Here is a 23,015-nt window from a genome sequence, read left to right on the forward strand (position 1 = left end):
TTCCATTGTGGTTGTTCGTTCTGTTTTGTTTATTAGGAGAAAGCAGCAAGCAGGAAAGGGTTACGGGGGGACAGAGGGGGAAAGGAACAGATAGAGAAGAACAAACTACAATTGGAAATACATTACACACCTATGCTAGTATGAACAAGATGCAATATTGAGGACAAATGACTAATGTTGTTCTCTGGACTTTTTTGTTTAAAGGAAAAATCTCAAATTCCCAAAAAGATTTAGTGGGGGGGGGGCATGGATGTAGAAGCAGACATAACTATTCCATGAGCTGGTCGTTCATTCTTTAGGCGAGCAAACTTGTTTCAGATAAAACATGTACTTATTTACACCGGGTTCTTTGTTCCTCAGTCAGATGGCTTCTTGATTGGCTACATTCCATTTCATGTCTCATTTCAAAGCCATGACCCAGGAAGCGTTTGCTTTTTTCCACACATATTTTCGTTGCCAAAACGAATTCTCAACATGTTTTGGTTATTAATATTAAATCATAAAATTTAAAATTGGTGGCTTTCATCATGACAACACCTCAGATAATCTCATAACCGACAAATCTGACGTTTGCATTCCTTGATCGTAAGGGACAAAATCAGTACAAAAACAGCCCGTCTTTTTTCCTACCAGGATTTATACTGCTTTTGGACTGAGACTGTCAATAAACGTTTATTGGCTTCTACTATTAGGAAACACAGTAGCAGCCTGGCCATGGCACAGCTGAAAAGAGGAAGGGGGAAGAGGGGTTCCAAGAGAACAACGTATTTAGTTAATCAAAGCTGGCTGGTGCTTGTGCTTAAACATTGACTACTGCTATCTTGGTTTATAGTTCAACAGCTGTAAACTTTGCTCGGTCACTGAAATGAGAAATGCCAATGTAAAGTAGGTCAGGATTGCCCACATACTGTACTAAACCTCCATGACTCTTCTTCACCCATCCCCATTTTAAATACATACACCTGCTTTTATATATACGTAAATATATGAGAGAGTAAGAAATTGAAACACTCTTATATAGAGGTAGTCCCCGGGTTACGATGTACTCGACTTGCGCAATTGACTTTACGATGCCAGAGTCTCGTCCGCCATTTTGTCTCTAGTCTTTACTTTTTTTAGACGCCTAAACAGTACCTTATTGTACCTCACAGTATGTTTTTTACTTCACTTTAATATGACGTGCTCTGTCCTCACCAAACGTGATGTCGTTCAGCTTTACAGACACCAAACAAGGGAATTGTGCTTTTTACGTTCTTCACTTCTGACACACATACATAGACTCATGTTAAAAACAACATGCATTTCAACAAGAAAACACTTGACAAAAAACTGGTGTTCAAACGTCCATCTTGGCTGATCAATATGTAAAATTAGTAAATTAATTTAGCCTAATTCGCTTGACAAAAGTCCACTAGCTTAAGTGCTACTAATGCTAACGTATTTACAATTATCATAGCAAATTGCTCATACGTAACTCCACAAACTGTAGCTGTAAACGTAATTACAAATGCATACACAAATATATTAGCTGAAATAACTTGCAGCCTTTTGTGGGCCGAACCAGCGCGCAGCTATCCTTCATCAATGTCTGGTGTCTGAGCCTGCTTCTGTCAAAGAAGGCGACAGTCAAGCCAGACCCAATGGTGCCACCAGAGGGCAATGTATCCTCCACCATTAAAGTACAATACTTTTGGACTTTTTGGATCGTTATTTTTGTGGTACTTAAAGGGTTAATTCCAAATTACGCGGAAAATGAAGCTCCACACATCATCATAATTTATTCTAGGAGTCCACCCGTGCCCCCTTTACACCCGAAAACTGGCCCCCTACCAAAGGAGCCCACCTAAATTTCTGCCCCTGATCTAGATTCTGGTTGATGGATTTTTACATGGCAAGGAAAAAGTTAAAAGGTAGCCTCACGTTCAAATGTGAAAATCTTAACTGGCCTCGTGCAATATGTTGGAAAAACACAAAGAATTTATTAATTTAAATACACAGAAGAATACAGTCGCTATATTTGCATGTACCTAATAATGCTTGTATAACCGGGTTATTGGCAATAACTCAATTATGCAAGGACACACAGAGAAAGTCTAATATGCTCATTATTTAAAAACCCAATTACTCCCCCTGCCTTAAAGGGACAAATACTGTACATTTATCATTGGGAATCACACCAGTGGAATCTTGTATAAATAATTTAAAAAACATAGAAGTTAAATTTTCAATTGTGTAATAGTGACAAAAATAAATAGAAATTAGTTTTTTAAGCATTAGTAGTGTGAAATTTGCACAGACATTTTTATCAATGCTGGTACTATTTTAGCCAATCAAATATAAGTATCCCAGATTGTCCTCCCTTTCTTGTGAAGTCATTAATTCCATCCATCAATCATCTTCCACTTAATTTGGGGTCTGGTCGCAGAAGCAGCAGCTTATGTAAGGAACCCCAGACTTCACTTTCCCCAGCCACTTCTACCAGCTCCTCCAGCAGGATCCCAAGGCGTTCCCAGGTCAGCTGAGAGAGAGTCTCTCCAGCGTGTCCTGGGTCGTACCCGGGGGCTCCCGCCGGTGGGACATGCCCGGAACCCCTCTCCAGGTAGGCGTCCAGGAGGCTTTCAAACCAGATGCCCGAGCCACCTCAGCCGGCTTCTCTCAACGCGGAGGAGTAGTGACTCTATGCAAAATCCCTCCCAGATGAACGAGCTTCTCACCCTATCTCTAAGGAAGAGCTCAGACACCCTGCAGAGGAAACTCATTTCGGCCGCTTGTATCTGGGATCTTGTTCTTCGGTCCGACCCACAGCTCGTGGCCATAGGTGAAGGTAGGAATGTCGATCGACTTGTAAATCGAGAGCTTCACCTTTCGGCTCAGCTACATCTTCACAACAACAGAATGGGGCATTAATGCAGACACTGCACCGATCCGCCTGTCGATCTCCCGCTCCTTCCTACTCGTGAACAAGACGCCAAGATACTTGAACTCCTCCACTTGGGGCAGGTTCTCATCCCCGACCCGGAGAGGGCATGCCACCCTTTTCTGACTGAGACCCATGGTTTCGGATTTGGAGGTGCTGTTGTTCATCCCAACCGCTTCACACTCGACTGCTAACCGCTCCAGTGAGAGTTGGAGGTCATGGCTTGATGAAGCCAACAGCACCACATCTGCAAAAAGCAGAAGTGCAATGCTGAGGCCGCCAAACAGGACACCCTCAACGCTGAACAGCCCTTACCAAGGGGCTCGGTAATCCGTACTCCCAAAGCACCCACCACAGGATCGAGGCACACGGTCGAACGCCGTCTCCAGGTCTACAAAACACATGTAGACTGGTTGGGCGAACTCCCATGCAATCTCGAGGACCCTGCCGAAGGTGTAGAGCTGGTCCACTGTTCCACGGCCTGGACAAAAACCCCACTGATCCTCCTGAATCTAATATTCAACTTCCCGACGGACCCTCCTCTCCAGCACCCCTGAAAACACTTTACCAGGGAGGCTGAGGAGTCTGATCCCTCTATAATTGGAACACATCCTTCTGTACCCCCCACCCTCCCTTCTTAAAAAGCGGGACCACCACCCCGGTCTGCCAATCCAGAGGCACTGTCCCCGATGTCCACACGATGTTGCAGAGGCATGTTAGCCACGACAGCCCCACAACATCCAAAGCCTTTAAGAACTCCGCTTGCCAACCACCTCAGTGACTTCGACCCCAGAGATAGGAGATGCCAACCTGGAGTCCCCAGATTGTGCTTCCTCAAAGGCGTGTCAGTGGAAATGAGGTCTTTGAAGTATTCTCCCCACTGACTCACGACATCCCGAGTCAAGATCAGCAGTACTCAATCTCCACTTTACACAGTGTTAATGGTGCACTGCTTTCCTCTCCTCAGACGCCGGATGGTGGAAAAGAATTTCCTCGCAGCAGTCCGGAAGTTGTTTTCCATGACCTCGCCAAACTCCTCCCATGTCAGTTTTTGGCTTGGCGACCGCCGAAGTTGTAGTCCGCTTGGCCAGCCTGTACCTGTCAGCTTCCTCCGGAGTCCAACAGGCCAAAAAGGCCCGGTAAGCCTCCTTCAGCTTGACGGCATCACTTACCGCTGGTGTCCACCAGCGGCCTCGGGGATTGCCGCCACGGCAGGCACCAACCACCTTACGGCCACAGCTCTGATTGGCCGCCTCAACAATGGAAGTGCGGAACATGGCCTACTCGGACTCAATGTTCTGCCGGGTGTTGAAGCGCTTTCCGCCAGATGGGGGGCGTTCCTCCCAATCACGCCCCACCAGGTCTCACTGTCATTGCCCACGTTAGCGTTGAAGTCCCCCAGGAGAACGAGGGAGTCCAAAAGGAACACTCTCCATCACACCCTCCAAGGATTTCAAAAAGGATGGGTACTCTGAGCTGCTGTTTGGTGCATGAGCACAAACAACAATCAGGAACCGTTGCCTCACCCGAAGGAGGGAGGGAGGCTACGCTCTCGTCTACTGGGGTAAACTCCAACATACATGCGCCAAGGGTGCAATAACTATGCCCACACCTGCTCGGTTCCTCTCACCATGGGCAACTCCAGAGTGGAAGAGAGTCCAAACAAAAGAGGATTGGTACCAAAACCCAAACTGTGAGTGGAGGAGAGTCCGACTATATCTAGTCAGAACTTCTCTGCCTCACACACCAGCTCGGGCTCAGTCCTTGCCATTCCATGTCCCAAGAGTTAGCTTCTGTCGCTGGTTGTCGGACCACCAAGGCCTTTGGCTGCCACCCAACTCCCTACGCACCTTGCCCCTTTTGCCACTCCTACAAGTGGTGAGCCCATGGGAAGGGAGACCCACGTTGCCTTTTCGGGCTGTGCCCGGCTAGGCCCCATGGGTACAGGCCAATCCACCAGATGCTCTCTTTATTATTTATTTTTGGTCACTTTTGCAATTACCGGATAGTCACCTAACCCGAGTGGTACTCACTCCATTTTTTTCTCTACAATACGTTTGTCTTGTAATCAATACAGATTGTATACATACTCTATTTTGTTCATAAAGGAAAGTCAAAACGTTATAAAGGTTAAAGGACATACACAGTAAATTTGGCAGGGCTTCATTCCAACTTATTTTTACTTGGTGGCATTAAATTATCATTTTAAGCGTGTTGACTTTGTGTTGCCAACACGAAACATCAAATTATCTTACGAACCACAGCAGTAAATGAACTGTGTTCATTCCTATGTTATCAGTAACAATAGCTGCAAATTAACTGAAGCCTGAAGTGGATGCTTGCCAAAAAATAAAATAGAAATAATTATAATGGGGAAAACAATGATGCCCTGTGTGAATGGATGAAAAACCTATTCGCAACATGTTAAAATTTCAGTGCAGCCTTTAGGTGCAGTCTGAAGGTCTGAATGGACTTGTGCTGTACTGTAACTTTATAATTCCATAAGTATTATACGAAATGCGTTCTCACAAAGGAAAAAAACAATACAGTATTTATAGAACTGCATTCACTTTACCACAATTATTTCATATAATGCAATAAAAACAATTCAATCAAATCATGCACTGTCTTGAAAATAGAATTAAATAAAATCATTTACTTTGGAGGTATTCCAACAAGCTGCCATTCTTCATCAGTTCTGTTATAATATAGAAGGGCTCTTCCATGGTGCAGACGGCATAAAGTTGGATTAACTTGGCATGCCTCAGTCGCTTCATGATTTGAGCCTCTCTGAGAAAGTCGTTGGCATCCATGGTACCTTGGAAAGACAAACCAAAAAGCAAAAAGTTAACGCTTAGTTACAGATTATAAAATTCAAAACAAAAAACAAATTGGCAATGGCATGAATTCCGGTTTGTATTGACAGTGAGGTTTTAAAACAGATACAGCTCAAAATCTTTATAGCGACCATGAGTAATTTTTTGAGTCAGCAACCTACAATTTGACTGGTCGATTTAATTCATTTCCTCCCTAAACCTAAATTTACTAATCATGTCTACAGTAACAGATTTGGAATGGATTCAATATTCCTTATAGATTTTGCCAAATGTTCAGACCTACAGAATTTTTATGTTTTGATTTATTTAATTCATTCACTCCCAGCCATTTTTCCACAAGACATCCCCTCTTTCAATCACCATGAATGTGGCTTCTATGGCTACATGAATAAAGGATTTACAAAAAAAAGATTACCAGTAGATTCCCATCTTTCATCATCTAAAACAAAAGGTTTGTTTCTAATATTTTTGTTCTTTAGTCATGAGCAGTTGAACATCATCCAATCCGGACTGCGAGGGTGTTCTGCCTGACAGGGACGTTGGAGCTCATTTATACCATACATACAGAATCACATGCTTTTTTTGACATTGGTGCCGTAAACCCATAATTTTGTGATCTGTGATCAAATGCGTGCACTATTGCACTTGGCTCAGTTTAATGTGTGCAGTCATATTAGTTAATTTGCTCTCTCCCAGTCAAAATGGCACCGTCAATAGCAGCCAATGAGTAAACAAGGAAACCTCTGTGAAGTTGACCCCCCCCATCAGATGCAAATTTATGGAAAAATTATGTCATTCATTTGTGCAGAATTTTTTTGGTGTGTGCCGCTATTGTTTTTGAGATATTAACAATTCTTTTATTGGTCAGTCCGAGGTCAACTGCCCACTATTTTGATTAAAAATGGCGAAAAATTGTGTCAATCGTTTGTGCTGCTATCGTTTTTGGGATACTGTATTAATTTCGAGTGATGACGCCATGCAGCCCCCCATTTATTGCAAAATTGACCCGAAATGCAGCCATTCGTTTAAGCTGTAAAATTTGTTTGTGTTGCTATCGTTTCACAGATATTGACATATAAACTTCGAGTGACTGTGTCACTGGCAATCAGTTTCCCAAATAAAGCGGCTGATGGAACATACTAACTCAATAATAGAGGAGTTTCTCAATAACTTTCTTAAGCGTAGCACAAACGAATGGCACCCTTTTGGGTCCATTTTGCAGTAAATGGGGGGCCTTGAGATATTTATTTTGAGTGTTGATGTGACTTGCAGCACCCCCATTTACTGCAAAATGAACAGTACATTTCCCAAAAGGACAGTTTTGTCATTGCAAAAAAAAAAAAACCACCTGATTATTTCTTCAGCAATAATAACATTTTGGAGTTATACTATTAAAAACATTTGATGGGGAAGGAAGTGCACTGTGATATACTGTGATGATTTGAATATGTCGTTAGTATAATCACCTGTGGGAAAAGCCTTTTGAAAATTAAATCGACCAGCAAGAAAAAAAACATGGAAGTTGTCCTGCATGCGCCTTTCTGCACCAGTATGTGGTGTGGGAACCCCTGGGTACCTGATGATACAATACGATTTGCGTTACATGGTTCTGCATAATGATTAACTCACGATATGCAGGAAAAAAGGCTCTTTTCATCCTTCTGCTGTGAATTTCAGTGACGCCAGCGAATGAACACCCACTTCAAATTGATTGTACGTCTATGACCATCAATACCAGCAAATGAGTTAATTTTGATGCCTTTCAGGTAGATTTTCCTGTTGTTCCTGTTGATTTTCAGTCACGTTCTACTGTTTTTTGGCACATTTACTTAGTTACTTCCTGTTGATTTTGGTTTATCGATCCATCCATCCATTATTTACCGCTTAATCCAGGGTAGTGTCGCGGGGACAGCAGCTTTAACAGGAAAGCCCAAACTTCCCCCTCCCCAGCCACTTCAACCAGCTCCTCCGGCGGTATCCCAAGGCGTTCCCAAGCCAGCTGAGAGAAAGTCTTTCCAGCGTGTCCAGGGTCGTCCCTAGAGCCTCGCGCCGGTGGGACATGCCCGGAACACCTCTCCAGGGACGCGTCCAGGAGGCATCCGAACCAGATGCCTGAGCCACCTCAGCTGGCTCTGGTTTTTTGTTTTTTTTTCAACCTGTCCTGTTCTGCTGCTTGATACAGACACTGGAAATTTGAGTGGTCTGAACAGGTTTAATATATCACATGGGAGTAGGACATACTCCAATGTGATACAATAAAACAGCTGCCTCTTCTCAACATGGAGGAATAGTTGCTCAACCCCGAGTCCCTTCCGGATGACCGAGATTCTCACCCTATCTCTAAGGTAGAGCCAGGACACCCTGAGGAGGAAACTCATTTCGGCCGCATGTATCCAGGTTCTTGCTCTTTCAGTCACGACTCATAGCTTGTAACCATAGGTAGGGGTAGGAACGTAGATTAACTGGTAAATGGAGCGCGTCACCTTTTGGCTCAGCTCCTTCACCACAATGGACCAGTGCACATCACTGCGCTGCACCGATCCGCCTGTCGATCTCCTTCTCCCTCCTACCCTCACTCGTGAACAAAACCCTAAGATACTTGAACTTGACAGAATCTCACACCCGACCGGGAGAGGTCACGCCACCCTTTTCCGTCTGAGGACCATGGTCTCTGATTTGGCGGTGTTGATTTTCATCCTGACCGCTTCACACTCGGCTGCGAAACGCTCCAGTGAGAGTTCGAGAGATCATGGCTTGACAGCACCATATCATCTGCAAAAAGGAGAGACGCAATTTTGAGGGCACCAAACTGGACCACCTAACGCTTCAGTTGCGCCTGGAAATTTTGTCCATAAAAGAATCTGTGACAAAGGGCAACCTTGGTGGAGTCCAACCCTCATTGGGAACGAATTAGACTTACTGATTGGTCAATGCGGACCAAACTCTGGCACCGGTCATACAGTCACTGAATCACCCTTACCAGGGGCTTGATACCCTGTACTCCCGAAGCAGCCCACCCACAGGACTCCCCAAGGGACACAGTGGCGCGCTTTCCCCAAATCCACAAAACACATGTAGACTGGTTGACAATTCAGAGGCACTGTCCCTGCAAAGTTGTAGAGGCGTGTCAGCCACGACAGCCCCACAATATCCAGAGCCTTTGGGAACTCCGGGCAAATCTCATCCACCCCCAGGGCCTTGACACCGACGAGCTTTCCAACCACCATAGTGACTTCGACCCCAGAGATAGGAAAGCCCACCTCAGAGTCCCCAGACTTCTCAAAGGAAGGCATGTCGGTAGAACTGAGGAGGTCTTCAAAGTATTCTCCCAACCGACTTACGACGTCCCGAGTCAAGGTCAGCTGTCCCCAATCTTCCCTATACACAGTGTTGATGGTGCACTGCTTTCCTTCCGAGACACGGGATGGTGGACCAGAATTTCGTTGAAGCTGTCCAAAAGTCGTTTTCCACGGCCTCGCTGAACTCCTACCATGTCAACGACCGCAGGAGCTGTATTCCGCTTGGCAGCCGGTACCTGTTAGCTGCGTTTGGAGTCCCACAAGCCAAAAAGGCCCGGAAGGCCTCTTTCTTCAGCTTGATGGCATCCCATACCGGTGGTGTCCACCAGCATGTTCGGGGATTGCCGCCACAACAGGCACCAAACAGCTTATGGCCACAGCTCCGATCCTCAACAATGGAGGCGCGGAACATGGCCCTCTCGGACTCAATGTCCCCCACCTCCCCGGGACAAGGGAGAAGTTCCCAGCAGAAATTCCCCCAGCAGAAATTCCCCCAGCAGAACACTGGGAGTCCCAAGTTGGGGCACTTGATTATGGGTTAATGCACAGTAATTTACCCGGGAATGTCCCCAAATAAATAGGAAGTAATTCAAAATCAACAGGAGGTGACCTGTAAATTCCCCCCAAAAACTGGGAAGACTGGTTGTGAATGCTCTGGTTTCAGTGCCATTGACGGCGCAAGACGTCCAATCCAATTTACATAGTCAAAATGGAGTCAAAATCAATTGGATGTCTACCGTTGTCAATGGTAGCCAACGAGCTAACATAGACACTATTCTCGTGGAAGATTTCGGTAGCAATCTGTTGATTCCTTTTATGTTAAATTGTTTTAAAAAGGTGTCACTGTTTTATCAATTCTTGACGGGAGCATATTGATAACCTTTTGGGATGCAAAGTATCACAATATATCACCATTTTGATATCTTGTCACACCTTTAGTACCATCAACTTTCTTGCAATACAATGAGTCGAGGTCGACTGATATAGACTTTTTTCCCCCAACATTGGCCATCAAGCGATGAACAAAGAAATAAACTGATAAAGAATTTTGATCAGGTATCTTTATGGGAAACTGTGGCCGCCGCTGATTAACGGTAGGACCCCAAAGGACCCTACTACAGGAAGCTTAAGGTTAGCCCTTTTTGTAAATATTGCCAGATTTTTTAACTCTTGCATGGTTGAGCCTTTTAAGGGGTTTACCAAGTGATCCTAAATGTAAATCGTTGCGTTAGCGTAGCATTCACGTTTGCTTTAGGATGGCAAGCATTCTATTAAACTGTCACTTGTTTACATCTTGTCGTGACACCCTGGTGGGTTTAATTTCTTGAAAATAGCGCATTGTTCTTGCTGAGTGTATATAATCATAAAAAGAAGTACTGCATTTGTTGGTTTGATAGCACAGGTCCCAGTTGATCGAGTAGGGCCACAAACCCCCACCTGGCCTGTCACCCTGGTGTCACACGCACCATCCACCTGCTCTCCCAGCGATTCTGGTGGCCATCATTGAGAACAGACGTCCAAGATTTCGTGAAAGCCTGCCCCACCTGTAGCCAGGACAAGACCACCAGCCGTTCCCCTGCCAGCTTGCTCCAACCCCTGCCAGTCCCCAATCGACCCTGGTCCCATATATCAATGGACCGTCACCGGACTTCCTCCTTCTGAACGAATCACTGTCACCCTCACGGTTGTGGACAGGTTCAGCAAGATGGCCCACTTCATCCCGCTGCCAAGATTGCCCAATGCTAAAAAGACAGCACAGGGGGTTATGGAGCAGGTGTTCCGAATTCACGGACTACCAAGGGATGTCGTATCTGACCAGGGTCCGGAATCACGTAAACTGGCACCCAGGTTCGTCGGTTTGTTTCCCATCGAGAAGGTCATCAGCCCATCAGCTGTCGGACTCAAACTACCCAGGTCTATGAAGTTTCACCCAACCTTCCATGTCTCCAAACTAAAGCCAGTCCATGAAAGCCCTCTGGTCCTGAATGCAGCACCACCCCCCCCCCCTCCTCGCCTGGTGGAACGGGGTCCTTTCTACACAGTTCGCCGCCTGCTAAAGTCACGCCGACGGAGCACGGGCCAACAATATCTGGTGGACTGGGAGGGATATGGTCCTGATGAGAGAATGTGGGTCCCAGCTGGGCGGATTGTAGATCGGACCCTCATATCAGACTTCCACCGCCTCCATCCAGACCAGCCATTCGTCCGGCGGGGTTGACCTAGAGCGGTTTGCTCTCAGCCCATGCCTGCATCGGACTCTGAACCCGACCCTGTGCCATCGATAGTTGATTCCTTCACTGGCGAGGAGGAGATTGAGCCAATTCCCTCAGTGGAGGAGGCCATGGACTCTGACGGGTCAGTGGATTAGTAGCCCTTGGTGGCCTCAATTCTTGGGACTTCTGGAGCCGTCCTTTGAGAGGGGGGTTCTGTCATGTACCGGCATATTGCCAGTATATTGCATTACACTCATGCATCACAAACCCTCCATCGCAAAGACTGTGTACTCTTTGATATGTCACAAAGAACAACTGAGAACAGTATATAAGGCACGAGCACAAAACATTCAGTGTCAAGTCGTCAGCGATGAATCGAGACTGTTTTACGTCCATATCAATAAAGAATTTGGGGATTTAAGCATTTATCTATGAGAATTTTCACTGAAAAAGCTCTGTTTACATAAGGCGGCCGCTAGCTATATTTACTGACAGACTAGCATTGTACTAGGACATATTTACATAAAATAAATGTTAACTGCACAGATTTTTTTTTTTGCTTTTAACCAAGAATCGACAGTTTTATGTCCATATCGATAAGGAATTCAGATATTTAAGCATTTATTCAAAAGAATTTCATCGAAAAAAGCTCTGAGAGTCCAAGAAAAACAAACTATCAGCCTCAAATTTCAGCTTACAAAATCGCCTTTGGATATCAGCAATCAGCTGGAAAGCATCAGCATTTGAAAATCCAATATCGCTCGACCTCTAACTAGGAGTGTTCTTACAAATATCTCAATGATTGCGCCGTGTGATTGAATACTGTGATGATACTACACCATAAAATGAAAGATATGCAGATCCATACCAGGTTTAAGGGTCTTCACTGCAACTGCTGTGGTGTCATTCCATATGCCCTCGTAAACTTCTCCAAACTGACCCGCTCCAAGTTTATGGAGCAGCTTAATAGAATTGCGGTCAATCTCCCATTGGTCCACAGTGTTATAGGACAGACCATTAGTTTGTGGAGCCTCAATCTGCACAAACAGGAACATTAATTATGGGTTTATGCAGTGTGTCATTTTTTGAGAAAACCTGAACATGGACAAATGTGTCCGGAACATTGTTACAACCAAAAATGTGTACCTTTTTGCATGGTTCGCTCAGACGTACACAGAGTCCATCAGCTTGGGTGGAATAGTGACTCACTAACTTCTTTAATGTTTCAAAAACTTTGGTCATTGAGACATAGTAAAGACCATGTTCGTTTTTCCTTAATTTATAATGCTTCACCCTCCCATTGTCCAACACTGGGGAAAAAAATAATAAAAAAATCATGTACTGTACGTACTGTACACATGTCTAGTTTTCACGTAATACATTTTAATGAGCTGAACATGTTTGTATGATCACGTCTAGCAATTCATTTAGTGTTACGCAAGTATGCACACACACACCTAAAATACTACAGTGCAGACCTGATGACACTTGTCATAGAGTATGAATCGTGTAGGAACTATGGAATATGTCAGGACACGTCAATATAAATGGCCCGGACATACCCTGCTGGCCAAAAGTATTAGCACTCCTGCAATTCTGTCAGATAATGCTCAATTTATCCCAGAAAATGATTGCAATTACAAATGCTTTGGCAGTAATGTCTTCATTTATTTTGCTCGCAATGAAGAAACACAAATGAATGAACAAAAAAATTATCATTTTACACAAAACTCCAAAAAAGTATTGGCGCCCTTTGAAAAATCATGTGATGCTTCACTAATTTGTGTAATTAACAGAACCTGTTACTTACCTGTGGCACATTACAGGCGGTGGCAATAACTAAATCACACGTGTAGCAAGTTAAAACGGATTAAAGTTGACTAAACCTCTGCCCTGTGTACTTGTACCACATTGATCATGGAAAAAAGAAGACCAAAGAACTGTCTGAGGACTTGAGAAGCAAATTTGTGAGGAAGCATGGGCAATCTCAAGGCTACAAAGTCCATCTCCAAAGACCAGAATGTTCCTTCGTCTACCGTGCGCAGTGTCATCAATAAGTGTAAAGCCCATGGCACTGCGGCTAACCTCCCTAGATGTGGACAGAAAAGGAAAATTGACGAGAGATTTCAACGAGAGATTGTGCGGACGGTGGATAAAGAACCTCGACTAACATCCAAACAAGTTCAAGCGGTCCCGCAGTCCGAGGGTACAACGGTGTCAACCCGTACTATCAGCCGGCATCTGAATGAAAAGGGACTCTATGGTAAGATACCCAGTAAGACGCCACTTTTGACCTAGAGACATAAAAAAGCCAGGCTGGAGTTTGCCAAAACGTTTTGGAAGACAAAAGTAGATCTTTCTGGGAAAAAGGCATCAACAGGAAAGAAAACGAAGCCTTCAAAGCATTTCACAAAGATTCCCATTGTTTCTGTATTTTGATGACGTTACACTATCCCGATCAAAGACAACCTTACAGTCTATGCAGCCAGCCGTTGCTCTCCATGGGGCGTAAACACACTTTGAACACACTTGCTTGCAAACGCATGCAACCATATTACTCCTGCTGATTTATTATCAGTATCTCAATACCCACCTAATGTTATACTACAAGACGACATGTTTCTGAAACCCCAAGCACCCGGAAAAAAAAAACACTCAAGAAAGAGAAGGTTACTAGAGACTAGACTGCTAGAATTGGTCCAGCTTGATATAGGTTTTTGTTTTCACTTACCTAGACGTGTAAAGTATATATGAAACAAATCACGATACTCTCGACTAATGTGTCTAGTGGTGTGAAACAATGGAATTGTGGCACACCTTCAAGCAGAGTTATAACCAAAGGTTTGTAACTCCAGTGGTATGAAAAAGCATCTGAACCTTTTGGAGTTTCTCACATTTCTGCATAAAATCACCATCAAATGTGATATGATCTTTGTCAAAATCACACAGAGGAAAAAAGTGTCTGCTTGAACTAAAACCACCCAAACATTTATAGGTTTTCATATTTTAATGAGGATAGTATGCAAATAATGAAAGAAGGGGGAAAAATAAGTAAGTGAACCATCACATTTAATATTTTGTTGGCCCCCCTTTGGCAGAAATAACTTCAACCAGAAGCTTCCTTTAGCTGCATATCAGTCTGGCACATCGATCAGGACTAATCTTGGCCCATTCTTCTCCATAAAACTGCTGTAATTCAGTCAGATTCCTGGGATGTCTGGCATGAATTGCTGTCATTAGGTCATGCCACAGCATCTTAATGGAGTTCAAGTCTGAACTTAGACTTGGTCAGTCCAGAACGTGTATTTTGTTCTTCTGAAACCATTCTGAAGTTGATTTACTTCTGCATTTTGGATCATTGTCTTGTTGCAGCATCCATCCTCTTTTTAGCTTCAACTGTCTGACGGACAACCTCAGGTTTTCCTGCAAAACATCCTGATAAACTTTTGAATTCATTCTCCCATTAATGAGTGCAAGTTGTCCAAGCCCCGAGGTAGCAAAACAGCCCCAAATCATGATGCTCCCTCCACCAGGCTTCACGGTGTTGATTTTGGTGAGCTCTTCCATTTTTCCTCCACACATGATGTTGTGTTTTACACCCAAACAATTCAACTTTAGTTTCATCAGTCTACAAAATATTTTGCCAAAACGTCTGTGGAGTGTCCAAGTGCCTTTTTGTGAACATTAAACGAGCAACAGTATTTTTTTGGGAGAGCAGTGGCTTCCTCCGTAGCGTCCTTCCATGAACACCATTCTTGGCCATAGTTTTACATATAGCTGATGTGTGCAGACAGATATTGGACTGTGCCAGTGATTTCTGTAAGTCTTTAGCAGACTCTAGGGTTCTTTTTTTACCTCTGACTATTTTGCGCTGAACTATTGGCATCATCTTTAGTGGATGGCCACTCCTTGGGAGAGAAGCAACAGTGCCAAACTCTCTCCATTTGTAGACAACCTCTCTGACTGTCGGCTGATGAACATCCAGATTTTAGAGATGGTTTTATATCCTTTCCCAGCTTTATACAAATCAACAATCCTTGATCGCAAGTCTTCAGACATCTCTTTTGACAGAGCCATGATGCACATCAGACAATTTCTTGTGTGTTTTATAGTGGGCAGGGCACCTTGAAAGTGATTGGGCACACACCTGACTTAAAACGTTTGGTAAAAATTGGTTTTAATTGCTCTTTCAGTCTCATTAGGCAGAGGGTTCACTTATTTTACCCCCCTTGTGCCAATGTTTGCATGCTATCCTCATTAATATATGAAAACCAGTTTGGGTGGTTTTAGTTAAAGCAGACACTAATTTCATCCGTGTGATTTTGACAAAGATCAGATCACATTTGATGGTGATTTTATGCAGAAATGTGAGAAATTCCCAAAGTTTCAGATGCTTTTTCATACCACTGTACACTCGCGACGTAAACAGAACTTCAGCATAAGTCTAAATTAACCCTTTAAAATCTCAAAATAACTGTCTAAAAAGTCCAAAAGCATTGTATTTTGTTTAATGAGGGAGGATACACTGCCCTCTTGTGGCAGTGTTGGGTCTAGCTGGACTGTTTTGTCCAGATACTTTTTCAGATCACATTTGATGGTGATTTTATGCAGAAATGTGAGAAATTCCCAAAGTTTCAGATGCTTTTTCATACCACTGTACACTCGCAACGTAAACAGAACTTCAGCATAAGTCTAAATTAACCCTTTAAAATCTCAAAATAACTGTCTAAAAAGTCCAAAAGCATTGTATTTTGTTTAATGAGGGAGGATACACTGCCCTCTTGTGGCAGTGTTGGGTCTAGCTGGACTGTTTTGTCTAGATACTTTTTCATACCACTGTATTGGTAACTCTTTATACCAGGGGTGTCCAAACTTTTTGCAAAGGGGGCCAGATTTGGTGTGGTAAAAATGTGGGGGACCGTCCATTCTGAGTGTCACATTTGCTTTATTTATTTATTTTTTTAATAAATAATTTCAACAATCTCGCAACTAGCCTTTGTGGCATTCTCTTTTGACTATCGGGCTCTTGCGAAATACTGCTGCCGTGAAATTAAATTAGCCTCAAGTTTGCTTCAATTTCTCGTTGCGTATCTTCCCTATCATCTTGTCGTACATGTCAGAGTGTCTTGTTTGGTATTATCGCCTCACATTGAACTTTTTAAAAACAGCTACTGTCTCTTTGCAAATGAGGCAGACCGAGTTGTTGCGTATTTAGTGAAGAAATAGTCCAGTTTCCACCTATCCTTGAAGCGTCCTCTGTCGTAGTCAACTTTCTTTTTTTTTGTTGTTGATTGTCGCAATTTTAGAAAATTGGAAGGGTCACATGGGGTAATGTTGTTTAGAGTGCTGCTGCCTTTTGGCGGGTAAATGAGGAGCAGCATTTAGTGTGTAAGCTACTTCGTATGCTGGTAGCCTCACTGCTGACCAATTTATTAAGTCTGTGCGGGCCAGACGTAATTGATTTTATGACAGAGGCTGGGGGCCGGATGAAATTTGACCGCGGGCCAAATGCGGACTTTGGACATGTCTGCTTTATACCCTAACGATAAAACTGCTGACAGGGAGAGAGTGAAAGAGTGATAGAGGGAGCTAGAGAGACTGCGTTCCTTCTCCACACTACCCTGCATTCTTGCACCTGCTTCTACATTTGAGTCAATGTCAGTATATTTCTCACCCACTGGCACATGTGCAATTGGTAAATTTGCTACTACTCTTTACTATTACCACAATAATCTAGTTTTGTTGCTGACAAGTGATAAATGTCCATTCTGCCTTTAAGCCAGTACTTCTCAAATAGTGGGGCGCGCCCCCCTGGGGGGGCGCAGAGCGATTCCAGGGGGGGCGCATGTGACCTCGGGGAACATGCTTTTTTTTGTTTTTTTGCCGTAGTGGAATAAAGTGTACTTGCACATCCACTCAGTAGGTGGCAGTGGCGCTCTCATTTTCAGAGTGCGCGCAGTATTTTTGAACTAAGGAAGAGCACTCAGCACACACAGAAAACAGATATGAAGAACAGTGTGCCACCGCCGTTTTCGAAAGCAGTTTTCTGACTGGACTCACTCACGCAGCGACCCCCTGTCTTGTCCGGTTCTCACGTCGCCGCCCGAGAAGTGCCATTTTCGGCTTGGGATCGTCACGACGACCGCCCTCACCAACGGTTCTACCTCGGCCGCCGAGAATGCGCTTTTTTCGTGCCGTTTGCCTTTTAGCTTTGACTTTTAATACAGTGGGTGATGAGGAAAGACCACTGTTTACTGTGTCTAAAAATATATATAGCGGACAGCTAGAAGCAAAATCAATTAAGATGACACTTAAAGACATTAGACCCCAATCTCATTGATAAGCCGATTGATTGTTTTTCAGTGAAAACGTGCCGAATATTGCCAACAATCGTCCTGCTTTGTCAGTGTTATATCAGTAAACCAGTGAGCATTGATAGCATGCTCATTGCAAAATAACTCCACACCATTGCAAAGGAGGTAAATACTTTGAGCAGCAAAAATAAAAACTGTCCTGTCCAATGACACTGTTTTTTTCTTTTATTCAGTTTTGTTCTTTCGTTCAAATTTTTTTTTAGCATATTGTCCTCCTGAGTGAATGTTTCTAATGAATTTTAACTTGTTATTATTTACTGATTTTATTTTTCTGTATCAAATGGTCAAAAATGTACCTTGAGTGTATTTTTTACAGTTTGGATGTGACTTTTTTTTAAAATTCAGGCAAATTGATGCACGTCAAGTCTTCTCTGTTACAAACAAAACAATGTTAATAAAGTTATACTTTATTATAAGTTTATCTATGTTACTTTTTTTTCTTTATTAGAAAAAAAGGACAATGTTAGGCAGATGCGTATTTATAATAATTTTATAGACAAATGATACTATTTACAGTGGCGGCAGAGAGTTTGGGGGGGCGCGAAACATTTACGTCTTCCTTGGGGGGGCGTGACAGAAAATAATTGAGAAGCACTGCTTTAAGCGGAAGTTCAGAATTTTTGATAATAGGCTTAATCTTCAAGTTAGCGGGCATGTCATTAGTTGGCTGAGTTGATTTCGACAAATTCCATCCAGTTCGTCAGTTATTTGTTAGTTTCAGGGCTCCGGAGTGGCTAAGTGTGTAAGTATGTGTAATTGCCATCTGAATCATTAACATCTTGTATTATTGCTTATATAAACAATGACAAAAAATGTGTTTTTTCAGTTTGTAAGTTGCTAAAATAAATTAGAAACCTAAACATTCATTGATAGATTTGTGGTGACCCTTCATTCTCTGTTCATAATTCACCCATGGAACTAATGTGGGGTATGTTGTGTTCTGTGGGGGAACTCTTTGTCACGCACGTTTCTGGCAGAGAGACTAGGCATGAGCGGCCGAACACTGCAACGCAAACAACTCAGCGAGCAACTCACTGACATCATCCGCAGTAGATTTTTTTTTTTCAAGTTTTATAGACATTATGGTGTTTTACTTTTATATGATACTCTTGTGTGAATTTAACAATACAGGTAGTCCCCGGGTTACAACGTACTCGACTTACGCAATTTCGACTTTACAACGGTGGAGTCTCATCCACCATTTTGTCTCCAGTCATTTTTTTTCTTTTTTTTTTGGTCACATAAAAAGTACCTTATTGTACCTCACGGTATATAGCTTATTAATATGACGTGTTCTGTCTTCACTGAATGTGAAAATGTTCAGCTCGACGGACAGCAAACAAAGCAATTGTGCTTTTTGAAGTTATTGACTTCCTTCACTTTTGACGATTTGTAAAGCAGTAACACACATACAGTACAGTAAGCACTTATGTTCAAAACAACATACATTTTAACATTTAATAAAACACTTGACAAAATCAACTGGTGCTCCAACGTCCATCTAGTCTGATCAATATGTAAATTTAGTAGATTAAAGTAGCCTAATTTGCCTAACAAAAGTCCGCTATCTTAAATGCTACGAATGCTAACGTATTTACAATTCTCATAGCAAATCGCTCACATATAACTCCACAAACTGTAGCTGTAAACAATTACAAATTCATACACAAACAAAACATATACACTGCTAACCAAAAGTATTGACACCCCTGCATTTCTGTCAGATAATGCTCAATTTCTCCCCCCAAAAATGATTGCAATTACAAATGCTTTGGTAGTAATATCTTCATTAATTTTGCAAGCAAGGAAAAAACACAAAAGAGAAAGAAAAATGAGAATGATTTAATTTCTTTAACACAAAACTCCAAAAATTGGCCAGACAAAAGTATTGGCACCCTCAGCCTAATACTTGGCAACAAAACCTTGAAGGGTTGCATGTCCAAGATTTGAAGGGTGCCATTTTAAGATCTATCCACAGGTGTTCTATGGGATTCAGGTCTGGAGTCATTGCTGGTCACTTTAGAAGTCTCCAGTGCTTTCTCTCAAACCATTTTCTAGTGCTTTTTGAAGTGTGTTTTGGGTCATTGTCTTGCTGGAAGACCCATGACCTCTGAGGGAGACCCAGCTTTCTCACATTGGACCCTACATTATGCTGCAAAATTTGTTGGTGGTCTTCAGACTTCATAATGCCATGCACACGTCAAGCGGTCCAGTGCCAGAGGCACCAAAGCAACCCCAAAACATCAGGGAACCTCCACCATGTTTGACTGTGGGGACCGTTGTTCTTTTCTTTGAAGGCCTCGGTCCCCCCCCCCGGAAACTCGATGTTGATGCCTTTTCCCAAAAAGCTCTACTTTTGTCTCATCTGACCAGAAAGCATTCTTCCGAAACGTTTTTGGCTTTCTCAGGCAAGTTTTGGCAAACTCCAGCCTGGCTTTTTTATGTCTCTGGGTCAGAAGTGGGGTCTTCCTAGCCATCCTACCATAGGGTTCCTTTTCATTCAGACGCCGACGGATATTAAGAGTTGACACTGTTGTACCCTCGGACTGCGGGACAGCTTGAACTTGTTTGGATGTTAGTCGAGGTTCTTTATCCACCATCCGCACAATCTCTCGTTAAAATATCTCGTCAATTTTTCTTTTCCATCCACATCTAAGGAGGTTAGCCACAGTGCGATGGGCTTCACACTTATTGGTGACACTGCGCACGATAGACACAGGAACATTCAGGTCTTTGGAGATGGATTTGTAGCCTTGAGATTGACCATGCTTCCTCACAATTTTGCTTCTCAAGTCCTCAGACAGTTCTTTGGTCGTCTTTCTTTTCTCCATGCTCAATGTTGTCCACACGACAGAGGTTGAGTCAACTTTAATCCATTCTAACTGGCTGCAAGTGTGATTTAGTTATTGCCACCACCTGCTATGTGCCACAGGTAAATAACAGGTGTTGTTAATTACACAAATTAAAGAAGCATCACATTATTTTTCAAAGGGTGCCAATACTTTTGTCTGGCCAATTTTTGGAGTTTTGTGTAAAATTGTCATTTTTTTATTTTTCCACTGTCTTTTGTGGTTTTTCTTTGCAAGCAAAGTAAATGAAGATATTACTACCAAAGCATTTGTCATGATTTTCTGGGAAAAATGAGCATTATTTGACAGAATTGCAGGGGTGGCAATACTCTTGGCTGGCAGTGTATTAATTGAAACAACTAACAGCCTTATGTGGGCCAAACCCCAACGTTGCTATCCTTTATCCATGTCAGACATCGGTGTCATCTCCTCAGTCATACAATAGTCCAGCCAGACCCAACGCTGCCACCAGAAGGCAGTGTATCCTCCATCATTAAACAAAATATGATACCTTTGGACTTTTTGGATAGTTATTTTAAAATTTTAAAGGGTTAATTCCAATTTATGCGGAATGTCGGGTTACGTCCCTAGCTTGGGAACGGAAGTCGTTCGTAATCTGGGGACTACCTGTACAGTGTCAAAATGGCTATTCGTAGACAATAGAATACATAATTTGTTTTTTCAGATCGACCCCCTGCCGGAGCTCCAAGGGCCGAGAAGGAGAGCCAGAGGCATGAACAGACCTCTCCCATATGTAGAAGATGAATTTTCAATTGCTTGAAATCAATAGAAAATGTTATTTTTCAATTTCATGACCATCATGTCTATTTTGTTTACAAACAATTTTCAAAAAGTGCCATCTTTGGAATGTAAATTACTCCATGCCCATATGCTCAACTTCTTATCAACTAATCAGTGGTCAAAACTTTACTGAGGATTACAGTTTATCAGTAAACAAGCAATGTATGTGATTTTCCATATTTGGCATTTGAAATTTTTCAACTTTAGCTTTAATACTATCAAAAATGTAAAAGGTTTGGATAAAAAGTTCATGACATAATCCTATGGTGATTTAGGAATAAAAAGATGAACAACAAGGCATGTTTGAACCGTTTTTTGCTTTTTTTTTTTAGTTTATAAATACTCATACAAAAATCAACCCCTAATTTCACCAAAAATGCTCAGGGTGTATCGGGTTAATACAACAAAAAAGGTGTATAAAATAAGCATATTTGAGATCTATTGAGCACATTTCTTCAGATCACACTGCAACAGCAGACGTTTAGGACAAATGTGCAATAGGTACTACCTGACAGGGAGAGCTCCCCTTTCTGGCTTTCACAGTTCCTGATTAAGAAAGCTCCATGTTCATTCTTTCCTGTTAACAGCATCTTCTCCGCATCCAGCCTTTTTGTCTCCGGAAAATACCACCTACACATATAAGCAAATACAAAAAATAAGTGGATCAGGCATGTTGAGTCAGGCAAAACAAATGAGCCATCCCCAAAATCATGGCTTAATGACAAAATTTTAATCTGTAAAATGCATAAGAGTTAAACTAAAGAAGTTCAGTTGTTTTAAGAACTTCCTATTTTATATATGTAATTTTAATGTGTTAATTTACACATTACATATTTGACTTAAGCAAACCTAAAGCCCCTTTCAGACATATGCTGTACTCTGGTTAAATCCTGAGATTAAAACGCCCTTATGTCTGAAAGCATTTTCCCAGGTCGACTGACAAGGACATTAACCGGGTCGCGTCCGAGTATAATGTCCGGGACTTAACCGGGACGTGGCATTTGTGAAAGCAGCCGTTTAATTCCTGGGTCACAGCGCGAAGGCCAGGGGTTAATTTGAGCCGGATCTTGCCGGGACAAGAGCCGGCACCTCTTGATTTTGGCCTCCCTGTGTTCCGGGACTTAATTGGGCAGATCCGGCACCTCTCGTGCATAGAAAAAAATAATATAAAAACGTTGGGGGGAAACAAGGAGAGGAGTCGTTCGTTGATGGCTTTCTCCACTTTATTGTGGCAACAATAAGAAAACAATAAACAAAATAATAGCAGACTGCCACCACATTCGACCGCAAGCTTTTGCTTCTCGCTCGTCTCCCCCTCGCTTCCTACTACTCACAGTTCTCCAGTCCCAGCGTCTCTTAAACGGGTCGTGCATAGTGTCTTGTTTTGAGCTTTTTCTTGACAAAGGTATCGAACACACGATGTGCTGACAACTTTGTTTCTTTATTAACACATGGAGCTAACAGCACGAACACAGCTTGGGGCTCTCGGCAGGCTGTGCTTCTCTATCACACTCCCGCATCACGTGACCAAAACAACAGTAACGCTGCGTGCACTTCAGGGTGCCTCGGAAAACATATCAGAATATTTCACATAGTTATGGACATTATAATATATATGCATAAAATCTTTTACTCAACAAATCCCAAGAATTGCATGTTGTTTATAAAAATTTAATCTCATTTGATAGAGTCGGAGATTTGTTGATGAATTGAAAAGCTGGACCA

General features: G+C 42.7%; 1 protein-coding gene across 1 annotated transcript in view; it reads right to left on the reverse strand.

Moving 5' to 3' along the window:
- The window catches only part of frk (fyn-related Src family tyrosine kinase), a 51,693-nt gene that overhangs the window by 12,006 nt on the left and 16,672 nt on the right, over positions 1-23,015 (reverse strand). The window contains exons 2-5 of the mRNA XM_057822533.1: positions 21,799-21,920; positions 12,413-12,576; positions 12,135-12,303; positions 5,577-5,735 (exon numbers count right to left, since the gene is read on the reverse strand). Of these exons, the coding sequence (XP_057678516.1) occupies positions 5,577-5,735; positions 12,135-12,303; positions 12,413-12,576; positions 21,799-21,920 (614 nt within the window). The remainder of the gene's footprint in view (positions 1-5,576; positions 5,736-12,134; positions 12,304-12,412; positions 12,577-21,798; positions 21,921-23,015) is intronic.

The sequence above is a fragment of the Corythoichthys intestinalis genome, chromosome 19 (assembly GCF_030265065.1).
Source record: "Corythoichthys intestinalis isolate RoL2023-P3 chromosome 19, ASM3026506v1, whole genome shotgun sequence".
Classification (NCBI taxonomy): domain Eukaryota; kingdom Metazoa; phylum Chordata; class Actinopteri; order Syngnathiformes; family Syngnathidae; genus Corythoichthys; species Corythoichthys intestinalis.